The sequence below is a fragment of the Cimex lectularius genome, unplaced genomic scaffold (assembly GCF_000648675.2).
Source record: "Cimex lectularius strain Harlan isolate CLEC.00 unplaced genomic scaffold, Clec_2.1 scaffold51, whole genome shotgun sequence".
Classification (NCBI taxonomy): Eukaryota; Metazoa; Arthropoda; class Insecta; order Hemiptera; family Cimicidae; genus Cimex; species Cimex lectularius.
Genome location: NW_019392674.1, coordinates 1086515 through 1102111, shown reverse-complemented (window position 1 = coordinate 1102111; position 15597 = coordinate 1086515). Strand labels below are relative to the sequence as shown.

The following is a 15597-nucleotide window of genomic DNA, read 5'->3' as shown; positions in this document are numbered from 1 at the left end:
TTGTTAAAAATTTCCCCAAACGAAAGAACGTTAACCATAAAATAGCATGAAGGATATATAAATTTTTTTTATTTAAAATTTTGCTGATAAATGGGGTTGCTTAAATCGGCTTCGAGGAATATCGAATTTCTGGGGTTAATATGTGACGGAAAGTAAAAGTAGTTATTAGCGAGAATGTAGTTCAAACCTGCCCCGATGAATATGAATATCGCGTACTGTAGAGGAGTGACTATGACCATACCTCTATGTTTGTATCAGATGTTGTGTTTATGCCAGTTTATTGATATGAATGTAATTTATTAGCGTGAAAAGCAGGGGGTCCCCACAGATGAATATCGAGTAGTTTGAGGAAGTGTATGTTACCATACTTCTGTTTGTATCAGGTGTTGTGTTTATGTGAATTTATTGTAATGAATGTAATTTATTAGCGTGAAAGAAGGGGTTGTTTAACACCCCGTCCCGAGGAACTTTAGCGGAGTGAATGTGACCAAACTTCTACGTTGATATTGGGTGGTGATATAAATATATATATGGCATACAACCTCAGATAGATACGAGAGGCTATCACTTTATGATATCGACGTAGTATACATTTAAAAGCAGAGAGTCAGGAACCAGATCGAGACGCTTCTATGACCTCAGCTATTTGTCGACTGTATTTACTGATTAATAAAACAGTGTAATATTTGTAGCGAATTTTGCTGAAAAAAATTAGCTTGATCATCTTCGACCCTGGTCTGTATATTCACGCTGTTTTTTTACTCATTTTTGGCAGTTGGTCTGCGTGTTGTTTTGTCAGTCTAACCCCTTTTATTTTTTGTTTTTTTACACAAACTGGATTGATCAAAGTATACCGTTATTGATGTTATTTATAAAATATGTATTATTAAATCCTAGAAATTAAATTTGAAAATATTGTATTCATACGACAACCTGGGAGTGGACGTTCTGTTTTTTTGTCTTGTATGAGCACATTGCTTTGTAATGTTTGCACTAATGTAATCAAAGCAGTCATTTTCTGACTTAGCTCTCACTCCTGTCAAAGCAGGAGCACGGATAGAAACATCCCAAGGATAAGAAGGACTTGTTTTCTTTTCTTCCTCTCTTTTCCCTACCGGTGAAGAACCGTGCCTCCATATAAGGCGAGCACCTCTTTTCAATTTCAAAAACAACCAGCCGACGACGTTTCAATTCCGATTTTATACAAAGCCCGTGCTCATGGCAAAATGGTGCGGGGGAGGAAAGGGCAAACACGGTTTAGCGTGATGTTTGCCTTTTTTTCACACTGTTTGCGCGTTGCCTTGCCGACTCTCCCTACGTGTATGCTCCGCAGGTGGCGGGGGCGGCGAACCATATCGGCTAGGCGCAATTAGCACTGGCAATCATGACCAAATGAACCATGATTACATATAAGCACGTAGGGAAAAAAAATCGCTAGAATTGATTTTTTTACGATGCATCCAGGTGTGAAACGCACATTTTGAATCACCGGCGAATGTTCGCACTGCTAAAGAACAATAGACATTGCTAAAACGAACATTTCCGCTTAGCGCTGGTCTCTTAAAAATTATTTAAAAACTTAGAATGTTTAACAATCCAAAGCGATAGATATCATACTATTAACTAGGTAAAGCGGATCAAATGTAATAAAAAATCAACAAATATTGTAAAACTTTGTTGACTTTTGAATACCAAATGTAGCATTTTAATAATTTCCGATTATTTCGGTCAGCCTGTCTATGGTGCTTGTGTCATGTCTAACATACTAAAAAGGTCTTACTTTTACAATTCCACAACAAATCTGAGAATAGAACCACCCTTTGCAAAAAGTGAACTTACCCCAAATTCATAATTTCTATTTAAAATATTGGAAAACATCAAATTACCGGATCATCACCCAGCAGACCGCTAAAGGAAAAATGAAAGAATGAAGGGAGGATCTGTTGTAAACGGTCCAATAAAATGAACTATGAAATAAAATGAAGCACGGAAGTATATTATTCCTTAAACAAAGATATACATATCTCACATCAAGGTTTAATGGAACATTTGGCTGTTTCATTTCAGAAGTTTGTGCTGGAAGAATGGAGAAATTTTCTGAAGATTCTGCCGTAAACGGTTGATTCCCAATACAACGAACTGATTGAGCCCTGGAGTACATTATTCATAATTTCCCCTGTTGTTCCAAAATGACTCTAACAGAAATGAGTTTAGTAAAACCTCTGGCTGTTTAATTCTAAGCTTGTCTTGGAAAAATGAAGGATTTGTAATGAAGATTCTGCCGTTTATCGTTGATTTTTAATACAAAGTATTGGTTTTGAAATATATTATTCCAGATATGCACCAAGTTGCTAATGACCTAAAGTGGGTTCAACAGTAGGCAAGCTTTGGCCGTTTCAATTCAGAATTTTGGCTTGGTAGATCTAAGGAAGTGGATTTTCAGCAGATCACCTCTAGTCAGCTTATGTTCGCTTTTTCTTTGGAAAACGATCGATTTTCAGTATAACTTATTAACCCCAAAAGTGTGTATTACTGATTTCCACCAAGTACAGTTTTAAGACAAATTGGTTTTGACAATAGTGATCATTGTCATCACCTGGCTATACTTTTTCGAAATTTTGCTTTGGCTGGGCTTATTATGCGAAACTGATCAATTCTGCTCTGTTTATCTTTATCCAAAAACCGTCGATTTTCAGTAGAAATAATTGTTTATGGTGCCTAGTTTTCTACTTGGTTTACTACTACTCGCTGTTTATTTCTAATATCATGTAAGGAAATTTTTTTTAAATATTACAAAAGCTCTAAAATAACTCTCCTTAGAATCACGTAATACACAAATTGGACAAGTAACCAGGTGGGTACAATCCAACAACTTTTAAGGAAGTCAAATTTCATTTGATCGCCTATCTTATGTTGGGTGATGGCTTATCTTCGCTTTTATCTTTCAAAATCGATTTTCAATATAAACCCCGATCGTACATGAAGAACACTTGGCACAACGTTAGTGTTAAACCAAAATGTATATAACATTAATGAACTTGGCAGAACATAAGAATGTTAAATTTTGTTTATAAAAAGTCAAATTTTCCATTTAACTTACTTTTTAAAGAAAATTGTTCTTACAATAGCTGAAGTAGGTTTGGAAGACTGTGTTCATGTGCATTTTTGAATGTTTTCTGTGCGAGTGTAGAAAAAGTGAAATCATCATCTCTGGATTACTTATGCCCAGTTCCAATGTCGACAACCATTGGTTGAAAATGGGTGTCATTCCTAATTTTGCCCTGTAGCAATTTGTAATTTTCATTTCTGCCTGGTAAGCCAATACTGGTACGGTTTCGGTACAAAAGCTGGCACTGGAATTAAAGATGTCAAATTTTAATGGATTCCAGATAGGTTCGCTCTCTTCTGAGGAAAACGGTTGATTTTTGCATAAAATATTCGTGCCCTGTTGTAATATATATTCCTGCCTTCTACTTGGTAAGTTAAAAAGCGACTATAATACCGAAGACTACCAGAACACCTGGCTGTTTAATTTTAAAGCTTGCCTTGGACTAAGGAAGTCAAATTGCAGTTGATCACCTCTAACTTATGCTGACTCTTCTTTCCATCATGGCGGATTTTCAGCATGAACCTAATGTATCTAATTTTAACGGATTTGGCAGATTACGAGAATGTTAGATTTTAGAATTCTTGCTTCTGTCCACTTATTTTGTTCGTAAAAACGCTGAATTTTAATGGAAATCACGGAAATTTGCGTTCTAATTGACATTTGGTTTCTGTTGAGTCATAGCATTAATGCTGGCTTCTGAGCTAAAATTGGTCTGAATAATGAGGTTTGGCTGTCAATTTTGAAATGTTTCTTTGTCCGAAAACGGATTTTTAATGGAAATCATTCGAAAGTGTGCCCTTTTTATTGGTATTGGTAGGAGCGAGGTTTAGCGGACCATCTGATTGTTTAATTTCTATTGGACTAAGGAAGTCAATTTTTTCTCTTTTTGCAAATGATGGTTCTATTTACAGAATTTGTTGTTTACATCTACATACTCATCCCACCTTTACTATTTCTATAAAGAAGTCAAATTTCAATTGGTCACCTCTGGTCCATTTATGTTCTCTATTGTTAAAAACTGAAAAGCACGGATCAAATGTATCTAAATTAAGCTTGTTTCCTTTTATATTTTTCGTACCTTCGTCAGTTTTAGTTAATAAAACCGCTGTTTTTTCTTAGATAGCTGCTAATTAACAGTTGCGTTAGTGTTCAGATATATAATGCGGGAAGTTTATGGGCTGACAAACAGCTGAGGTCATCGCCGGCCCTCTGCGTGTTTTCCTTCTTTTTCTCTCCTTTCGCGCGTATTTTGTTTTAAACTGCAGCCATTTGAGCGCCGCGATCTGATTGCTGACTCTCTGATTTCAAATATATACTACGTTGATACCCTAGAATGCTAGCCTCTCGTTTGTACCTCAGGTTGTCACATACAGAATAGAAACAAAACATACAATACGTATATACATCACCACAAACATAGATATCTGGTCACATTCACTCCCCCGAGTACTCGATATCCCTCGGGGCGGGGTTATAAGCAACCTATTCCTTTCACGCTAATAAATTACATTCATTACAATAAATTAACACAAACACAACACTCGATAGAAACATAGAAGTCTGGTCACATTCACTCCCCCAGAGTACCCGATTTTCCTCGGGGCGGGATTGAAACCACTCATCCCAGAGTACTCAATATTCCTCGGGGCGGGGTTAAATCACCCCTTCCTTTTCATTCTAATAAAATACATTCATTCCAATAAATTAACATAAAGTCAAAACAGACATAACACAATCACACATAAAAAATCTATATACATTTAAAAATCCCTATAGCCCTGAGGTACCGGAACAGCGATCTGTGCCCGCTGCTGTGCCCCAAGACTACGCACAGGTCCGATGATATAGTGTTCGGATGAAACGTGCACTGACATTAGCGAAGTTTGGCGGAAACACCACATGCATGTTCAATTTTGGAAATCTGATTTGAATTTGTTTCAAGGTGAGCATTGATCACCTAGGGAGTTTTGTCCTGTCGTCATTTTTGCTCAAACAGCTCAAAACCGCTGATTTTCTTTTGAATATCTACTTATTGAGTACTACAAAGGACATATTTTCGATTTCAGACTAGCCAAAAATCTTGGATTTTACTATTTTTATATATTAAAGTCAGAATCTTCCTCAAGTCCAGGGAACATCCTATTTAGATATTTACTACACTTGTCCAGGAATGTACATATCACGGGTTCAACGACCCGTACCAACCACCTAAGGTGTCTTTTTGCTTTTTAATCGCCGATTCACAACCCACTCGGCGTACTTTTCACATCAAACAATCGTTAAGACATAAAAGTCTGACTGGAATCGACAAAGGCATTAAATTATTACCATCAATCATGGTGGGAAAGTTTCCGTTTCCTCTGGGTTGCCCTTGTTTGATTTTTCCATTTAGAAATAGGGAAAAGTTTCAAATGATGTTAATGTTTCATTATGAATTTAAAAAGAAGCAGTTCATTTATGTGGATAAATCCGATGCATGTTTGCGCTACCAATATTACCATTGTTCATCTGTCATTTGTCCTACATTATTGTGACCTCAGACAATGTTGTTCGTTTTAAACTTTAATCGCTCGGTTTACATTTAATTGAATCACGATTACCTCTTAATTACATGCTGCTGTTTTTCAATCCGCTATTAAAATGATGTTTGTTTAGTCAAGGATTAAATGGTAATTTCCTGGAAATGAGTCAATGAAATACTCTTTAGAGCCTTTTTATTTCTGTCCATAGGTCATGGAATAGGAAGGTCGACTCCGCAATTAACCACTACTCGGGAGAAAAAAAAACTGCAAAATCCCACTCGGCCACTAGGACCTTTTCCTTTTTTTCCAATAATTATAAACTAAATACTGAATACGTTAACGATCGGGGTCTTGAACAATATTTTAAAAGGCAGGTTGTAATTAGGTTGGGAATGAGTTTGACATGATATAAAAATTACATGCCTCGTTACTTCAGGGGGTAAGGAGTGTTTGGAAATGACTGTCATTAATGACTCTTCTCACTCTTGTTTTTTTTTTCGTTGAGTTAAAATCTAGTTGACTGCCTATCAAATTAAATCGTAATTATATGATTAAAAGCTTTGAAAACACTCCTGTGAGACCCCTGTAAAAACCAAAATAAAAACAATATTTTACCGATCGAAGTAAAGATAGCTCAAGTGGTAGAGCAGCGGCGTATTTAGCCGAAGGTCGTGGGTTCGAATCCCGCTCGTGACACTGACATTTTTATCTCAACCTTATTTAACGATTAATTAATTGAAAACAATATCTTACTTTTATCTCGAAATAGGATTTGTAGAAATCAAGGAATAAGGTCTTTAACATAAGAATATGTTACAAGCATACTTTTATTATTATTAGCTGATTGACATAGAAAATAATGGGAAGATCTTTGAGCATTAAAACGAAAAATATGTTCACATTATTTTCCAAATTAACATATTATTCAGATTGATAGCGGCAACTTGCAATTATTTTTTGAAAAGAAACGGAATATACAAGATAAAAGAAACAATTAAGCTAACTCATTGAGAAATTAAAAGGAAGCTTAATCACTTTTTAAAAACTCTACTCCCCCTTGATTACTGCTCGACTTAATATACCGTTTTGCTAAGTATATTTTCTAAGCAATTAGGAGCAGGATGCTTCGGTTGTGCATCGGCCGTAAATATTTTTATTTTCGTACAGTTTATACCTTCATTCCTTGTTATGCAAATGTTTTGTAAAATTTTTATTACAACATTAAGGAGTTCCTGTGTATTATTTTATGGTTGAATTGGTTCGAAAACGCTAATATTAACGAATTTCCTTTGCTTTTTTCCGTTGAGCACACTAGATTTGCTGTTGAAAGCTTAAATATCGATTAATTCGTCAAGCAAAATTTTTAAAATATTTTATTAATAATGATGTTTCATCTGATTTATAATTCTGTATGAATTGTGAATAACTGCGTACGTCGAATTTCGTGTAAAATTGAATTAGTATGCTGAAATCAGCATTGTCGGCATCAGAAATTTCGGTCGTAAGGGCTTAACCCATAAAATCCACCGGGAAGATATTACGTTTCAAAGTATGTCTGAAATAGAAGTTGGATTTTACCGAAATCTGTCAGGTATGCAGGTTGCTGAGTCGCTTTATCCCACATCCATCCTCCTTAATCGGCTTATAATGTCTTAATTTTCGACTATCCTAGGGTGTCCGGTCAACCAACTACCCGTGACACCCCGCACATTGTGCAATTCCTCTTCGAAAAAGCGGGCATTGGTCAGACTTTGATGGGGGTCTGAATTCTCTTTTCCGATGTATAAAAGAAAAGAAGTAAGATGTAACAAGTTTACATAAACGATTCACAATAATGATAAATAAATCATGAGGTTTTATCTACGAGTTGCCGTCCTTGGTCATCCTGGTCCGACGAATCTCGTTTTATTCAGTAAGACAAGTTCTTTGCATTTTGCCACGAACACTGTTGTCGGGTTTTGCCCTTTGTTGAAAAGAAGACTTACAAAAGAGACTTTATCTTATAAAAGTCAATTAAATTTAATTTCTACATGTTGTATGCGGGGTGATGAACCCGAAATTTGGTGGTTACCTATCATTTTGGCCTGTTTATTCCTGCTGGGTCTGTCTGTCAGACGAGTTTCGGCATTTCGCCACAGTACAAATTTAATGGTATTCTGTTTTTGTTTTTTCCTAATCTGGTCAGTTGTTCATTTAGGATTTTTAGTATTGTTAGAGTTGTTTATTTAATTTCATGTTTTTCATGCTACCCAACCTAAAAGTACAGCGAATAAAATGTACTTTTATCTTATTCGTCTTATTAATTTTGTCCCTTCCGAAATAATTAAACTCCAGAATTGTGCTATTTTTATATTAAAAATGTACTCAAATTGACATTAAGTAAAATAGTTGGCTAAATGGTCACCAGCAAAAACCTTTCATTATATTATTTAAATTTTGGTTAATATTCACATATAAACTAGCAAAAACATCAAATTTTGCCATGTCTTGAAAAAAATTAGAAAATGGATTATGTTAATTTTCTTGGTTGAAGCATCCCGTGTGTTGGAAAAAGAAAAAAAGAGCGGGCCTCCAGTTCTTTTCAGCTGTCAGGGATTCGCAATTAAACTACTGTAATTACGAAACCAGATTGCTTCTAATGAGCCTAAAGTGGAAGATTCTTACACGATACCTTCTCGGCGGTTTTCTGTGAAACGGTGAAATGAAACGTTACGCGGTTGTTCGAAAATTTGCGCCATTTTGCCAAATCTCGCGATAATTTTCAGACGATTAATTTTTTCCCACCCCAAGGGGATTAAAATGCTCTCCCGGGGCGGGTGAATAAGGGCGGGTATCGATTACGTAGGACGTCATTACGCTTCTCAAAACCGGCCAACGGTGGAAGCAGTGGCAACGCCTTTTCAAGCCTTAAGAAATCCGTGAACATGCGCAAAAAAAGAAGGACGAATTAATTAATTATGAAACCATCGTGGGTGGCAGGCTGTCTAATTAAAACTTACACAATTTCAGAAGCTTATACTTAGGCTTGATTTTTAATTACCGGAATAAGAAAAAACATATGCTGAAAATATTTTACGCCTGCTCACCACTTTAGCTGCGAAATCGGCTAGCAGACGACAACTTGACGTCATTTTTGGGGAATAGAATTGGGAAGGCGACCACACCTTTCATTGTGACCTCACTGGTAAAAACACTTGAAAATGTCTTGCCTGTAAATGTATACACTATTTTTTTAACTTTATTCTCTTTTTTACCTAGCTACATTGACAAGATTTGACCACAGTTTACTGAACCCCGAACTCGATAATTATTGTGAGTAGTAGCCTATTATAAAATTTATTATTAAAACTTATATATATATTTCAAAAATTAGTCATAATTTGTTATGAATGTCGTTCAATGAATCTCATCTCTGCGTTTCTCAGCCAAAAATCTGTATTATATTGTTTAAATGAAAAAATAAAAAATCTAGCGAAAGACGATTATACTTTTATAGAAACTGATGTAATATAAACATTACAAACTTTACATTGAAATAAAATAATTAAAATATATAAAATAATTGAAGAATACTATTCTGATGTTTTTAGTCGCGCGTTTCTGTTATTTACAGGATTTAGTGGGCATCATCATCATCGGGTATCATTGATGGTCGAAAAATTGTAATAAATTTCGCTTCGCAATTATTATAATAATTATGTACAATCTGTTACTTAAGTGTTCACTTTATTTTTGAGGGAAATATTCCATAAAAGCCTGAAGGCGAAGCAGTAACGCTCATTATCCACGGCCATTATTGGTAGACGTTTAGCGAAAAGGTAAAAGAAGAAAATTATACAAATTATCGCCCTGATTCATCCACGGAACCTTCAATTTGCCCGAAACGTGTTTCAAGGCAGTAGAAAACAATATTAGAATAAACGAAATAATAATCGAATTTGGCCCCGGCGCTGGAGAGGTTCATGCTAATAGCCGGGCCGCTTGTTAAGTAAAATCCACCTAGTTAGAAAATTAAATCATTTTCTGATATTTATCTAGACACCTTATTATAATATTTTCTCCTCCCCTTCCCGCTTTTTCGGCCCGGCCCACAACAAGGCCCCGTCTGAAAAAAGAAAGAAGTTCCAACGAAATCGGGGGCAATTTATATTCATTAAAAGCCGTCAAATTACTCCGTATCAAAACCGGGGGGCGACCCAGGCAATCAAAATGGAAATGGAGCAGCGTCGGTCGGTTAAATTAGTGCTAAACATTTGTTGAAGCCATTGATAGACGGCACGGGGGTGGCTCCTTTTTCCTCCAAGGGTAACCATGACGGATTAATTAATATAAGCCTCTCTTCCTCTGTGACAAGTCACAAATTAAAATTGAAACTCATTTGAAAATAATAACATTTTTGAACCTCGTTACGAAGCATGTGATGTCTTAACTATTTCTTTTGATTAAAATATACTTACTGTATACTATATATTAATGCTTTTAAATATGATTGGCCTTAATAGTTTCTTAAAAAAAGGACAGATATATTGGCTGCCACTTCGAAAGTCTTTTTAAAAGTTTACTGATTACCAGAAACTCAGTTTATTGGGATGTTTACGATGTTTGTAAGATGTTAACTGGAATAGAGATATGTCCAGTAAGATCCTGAATTCCCCCTTCTTTTCTAAGCATGTTAAACGTTAATTTTTCCCCAGTGCTGCGCGTGGCGATTGGTATAACCAAACATAAAGCTATAACAGTCCGTGAAGGCTTGTTGTTGTTTGTTTTGGTTTTCTTTTGTGTTAAATTGTAAGATGCCAGAAGTTATTAAAAAAGGAAAATTAATCAACTCTTTCATTCAAAATGCTATCTATTCACACGAAAAGTACTAACAAATAACACACTTCAATTCGTGCCGACATACCTAACCTGTATCCTAACGTCTAACAGCCGACAACTTTAGGGGTAGGGGGTATCTATTATTAATGAGAAAATAAGGACAGGTCAGAAAATAACAAAAGAAATATATTGGTCTGATTTAATTAATGCGTATTTAAGAATAAAAATACGTGTAAACAAAAAACAGCTGTTAAATTCATGGCTGCCATGTTGGTTACTTACGCCCTAACGACTAGCAATGTAACTATATTTTCGATCTAACATCTAACATTGTCCCTGGCCTGTTAGATAAAGCAATGTTAACTAGCCGATTCTACAATCATTTTTCTCGATCTAACAGGACCTAACAGAGTTAACAGGGTTAACACAAAGACCCCTCATATTTGATTTATTTCTAAATTCTGCTAAACAATAGATTATAATTTTGACATTGTACGATTATAAAATTGTGTGATTTTTATTGTTTAGCCTGCCCTGTATAGGGAACATATGCTATATAAATTAAAAAAATACGTTATAATTAAAAACCTGTTAATAACACAATGAACTGCTTGACTAAATTTTTCAATACACCTGATTTTTTCTAGGTTAAATTTAAATAATTATTTTGAGCAGGTTAGTGGTAATGGAAGTGACAAAATACCTTTAATATTTGTAATTTCTTTTTAATCAATATATTATATATAGTTATGAAAATTACTATATCAAATCTAGATAAAGCTAACCGTTGACAATCTATGAATATGATTTTTTACCTTGGTTACATTATTACAATCATTTACGTTGAACAGAAATTGCTTGGCAACATTGTCATGCTTTAATGTTAGTTGTCACAGAGATTTTTGTGTTATAAACATGATAAACGTAATTTTTAGATTTATTAATTTTCAATGATTGTTGATGGTAATGGCTTAAAATTTTATACATTTGATTCTTTGAACAACATATCAGTACTATAACGTGAGGGATTATTTAATAATATTTTAATTGTGTCCTATGTGCTACATGTAATTGAGGTGATTAAATTGCTAGAGTTACCTCATACTATGATACCATAAGAAAGTAAGGATTGCCTTTGAGGGAAATAAACGCACCTTAGTGATTTGAAATCTAAGCATTTGCACTAGCTGACCAATTTTAAAGGATAATAATTTTAGTGAGGTACTCAAGCATATATTGCAAATTTTAATTTGGAATCTGTTAATATTCCTACATATCTACATTCCTTTACAAACCTAAGTTTATATGTTTAACATTATCATAGAATGTAGAATGAAAATCCCTTTGAGAAGGATTTTCAAAATCGTTTTTCCGTGTGAAAAGATTTAGGTTTTATTTATATTAATCAAAAAGAAATCGTCATTAAACCAATGCATTATGATATTCAAGCTATTTTTAACTTATTGAATTAATCGTTTATAGTTACTACAAGGGAAAAGAAAGTGTTATCTGCAATTAATGCAATAATTATTTTAACTGTAATATTTAGAAAATAAGTTATTAATATAAATCAGAAACAACAGTGGGCCTAAAACAGTTCCTTGGTACACCCATCAATTCATTATGCGACTGGTGCTAATAACATCATTCACTTTATCTTTTTGTTCTCTGTTTGTTATGTATGATTTCAGAAAAATAAAAACAACAAACAGAACAATAAAAATTTGCAAAAAAATAAATAGGTTATAACGTATATAACCAAAGCAACTCAATATTCTAAGTAATGACAAGCTGGGAGTATCCAGGTGAGCTCAAACAGAGCAAAGCTACTTTTGTTCACTTCCTTTGCTTATTTCAACAGTTAAATTTTCATTAATTTCCTTCGAAGTCCAAGACCATCTGCAAGGATTCATAATGATACAAAGAAGTTTCACTTTGAGCTTTTGAGCTTTTTTCTTACGTTTCGTCCTTCTATACAGCCCTGACAGTTAAAATGGAAACTGGTGTTTTCAAATTCTACATTGTGATTGCAGAGTCGATTCTTGTAGATGTAGTAGTATGTATGTGCTTTTTTTGGATAGCACTGTCAATGTTCTAAGTTCGATTCCACTGAGTGAAAGTTGTTAACCAGTTTAATGTAAGGAAACCAGCGTGCTTGTCTTGTCTTCAGACCACATTTATATAATTTGGTCAAAATTGCATTCGCTCATCCTTTTTTCATGTCTTTATGATGTCCATTATTTACGAATTTTTTGTGTTTTTCGTTTTCATAATGTCACTATCCATCTAAGCTGGAGGACTTGGCAATTTTTTTGGTTAGGGATGGTTAGGGATTGGAAATTATAAACGCGCTCTTCTTGTAATTGTGTGTTGGATCAAGGTTGGATCATGATTTTGACAATTATTGACTTTCCAGTTCTGATAAATTTAAATTATTCGGACACAACTATTTATTTCTCAATCTTGGTGTTACTGGCATAGCCAGATCTGTTTAATCCTTTGAAAACATTTAATTAAGCATCTCTAAATTAGCTGGAAGATTGATAGGCCATATGTTTTAGTGGGTGGTAATAGAATTGTTGGTTCTGGGTCTAGGGTAGGTCCTAAAGAGGCTCAAAGATGAACCAAATTGGGAGAAAACGAGATGATCTTCAGGTAATTTTCGAAGACTATAAAATGTTTTTTTTCTGAAACAAACGTTCATGGGTCCTGACCCGGAATTAATCTCCGTGTTCTGAGGTGGTAGATCAGGAATAGCGTGCCCGGGGCCAATCCGTCCCGGTATCGCTTGCCCATTAGCCCGAAGGGCTCTTAATAATGCCTGCTAAACGCTACCGAGCTATCTGATACCAAAGAGATATCACGGATTGAGCTGTCTTCAACAACCAGAGATTGAAAAATTACCCGCTATCTCCAGGCCGGGGGAGTAATTGAGCGGCATTGACCCTATCTGGATCCCAATCTTGGCGAACAAACGCGGCTCGGAAACGAACCAATTCCGACGGATTTACTGACAACCGCTGCGTTCCGGTTCCACTGCGAATTAAAAATTTAGAATGTTGTAATGTTAAATGTGGTTTTTTTTGGCGAAATCATTGGGTACAAAAAGCTGAGGAGAACTAAGTTTTAAAAGCTACTCGACTGCGAGTTTAGAATGTACTACAGCATAAGATGATAGGTAACCAATTGAGACATGTAATTTGGTCGTTACGTATCGTTTTGGTCTATCTATCCTCTCTAGTTTAGTTCATATTATTTCCATGTATGCAATAGATGAACATTTCTTTTTTGAAGCTGATATGTTAGATTTACCCTCACATTTAGGTTTGTATTTAGCTTGTCTCATTGAGCTTGAAGAATTGGTTAAACAAAAGGCCCATTTACAACCGGCTGGGCCTCGGACCCTTACTAATACTAATAACGGCCATTTATGGCAATACGGCCTAGCCGTCCTTTGTTCCCATTGTTTTGGTCAGAACAGCTTTCCCCTCGCTCGTTCCTGGGTTTTCTTCAAAACAGCCTATATCATCGATGAATATTTACGAATTGACATGGTCGCGATGATTGTTCGTTTGTCAAATATCAAATTAGTACTGACCAACCTACTGAAATCCAGATTTGATCCAATGCAATGTGTTGATCTAGAGAATAAATCCATTAGTGAATGAAATAAACAGGCACGTTACATCCATACAAATAAAGCAAAACCATGTATAAAGTACCAACTGGCTTTTCCTGAAGTAAAGCACCTTTCTGTGTAATAAATTGACTTTTATAAAAGATTCCCAAATTGGCCGAATAATTCTGTCAGTAGGTATTCTTTATTCACTGTTTTTTCTTGTTTACTTTACTCTCTTAATGTAAAAACAATTTAATATTTTAAAAAACGTCTTACATAAATGATTTTACTATGAAATTATGTCACACAATTCACATAGACGTCAAGCTAACAGCTCGAAATAAAATCCTAATAACCTGATTTTAATTTATTTATTTTAATATAGATTTGTGGTTTGATTCAGAATTTTGTCGTGTCAAAAATAATTCATTCCCAAGCGTTATTTCTGTTGGTTTGGAAGAACAAGAAGTTACATGTATACACTTTCTGGTTATTTTTAATTCCTTAACAAGAAGTTAGAAATATTCATTTTTGGAACGAGTATTTAGCTGATTTAATTGTTTACTGATTTATATAAGCTCATATAAGATGGGAGGCTACACATGTACATACATACACGCGTGTACAGAGTTGAATCTTTCACTACTCCGGTCCACCTATTGTGTAATTTACAATAATTTACCGGCAGGTCTCGACGATCACCCACCAGGATGTTGGCAGTGCTGGGGTCAGACCTCGGTCTTAATCATACCAGCCGGTGAGTTTGGGCTCCACGAGAGCTGCTGAAACAGCATGGTCATTGCAGCGCTCAACAAAACAGTTCTAAATCCAAACCCAACCACACTCTCACTCATTGTAAAATGCAATATTTCTTATTATTTACATACCATTCACTCAGGGTGGTAGAGAACTCGATAATCCTCCATCACTCTATGGATAGGGATAGGGATAAAAGAGGCGGCCACAAGGCCTACTGCACCTCGACCTGAATTGATCTATTGTGCTCCTCTATTTTTTATCGCTCACAGGCCAGCTTCCGGTTATTAACCAGCCTCCACAGCTTTGCCAGCGGCTCCTTGGTGTAGGATCTTGCTTGTGGTTTTTCTTGTCCTTGTTGCAAGAATCTGCACCTACATAGACCTTCACAAGAACATAAAGTATGTTCTGCGGTCTCCTCTTCCTGGCAGTATCTGCACAGTGTTTCTTCTGCCTGTACTCCTATCCGGTGCATGTGTCTTCTTAAGTGGCAGTGCCCTGTCAGAAGTCCACCCAGAATCCTGGCTCGGTTGCGTTTGCCTTCCAGTAATTCTTTTGTAAGTTTTGCGGATGGTCCGTCTATGAACCTCTTTGCGTGCCTCATACCTGTGGTATTGTTCCACTAGGTTTTTGGACTCATTAAGGATCCATTTTAAGATGTATCCTTTTGTGGTAGGCTGCTGGGCCACAGTTTGCTTCTGGGCCAAGGGATTCCATGTTGTCTCGCTTTTTGGCCAACATATCAATCTTTTTGTTGCCTCTATGCCCCTGAG

The 15597-nt window shown here is 35.6% G+C and overlaps 1 protein-coding gene across 2 annotated transcripts in view; it reads left to right on the top strand.

Annotated features, from left to right (window-relative positions):
• Positions 1–15597, top strand: part of LOC106662366 (homeotic protein empty spiracles-like) — a 64620-nt gene that overhangs the window by 11645 nt on the left and 37378 nt on the right. The window contains exon 2 of one of the 2 annotated variants that reach the window (XM_014386424.2): positions 8890–8943. The exons of the other annotated variant lie outside the window; for it this stretch is intronic. Coding sequence (XP_014241910.1) covers positions 8890–8943 — 54 coding nt within the window. The remainder of the gene's footprint in view (positions 1–8889; positions 8944–15597) is intronic. 2 annotated transcript variants of the gene reach the window in all.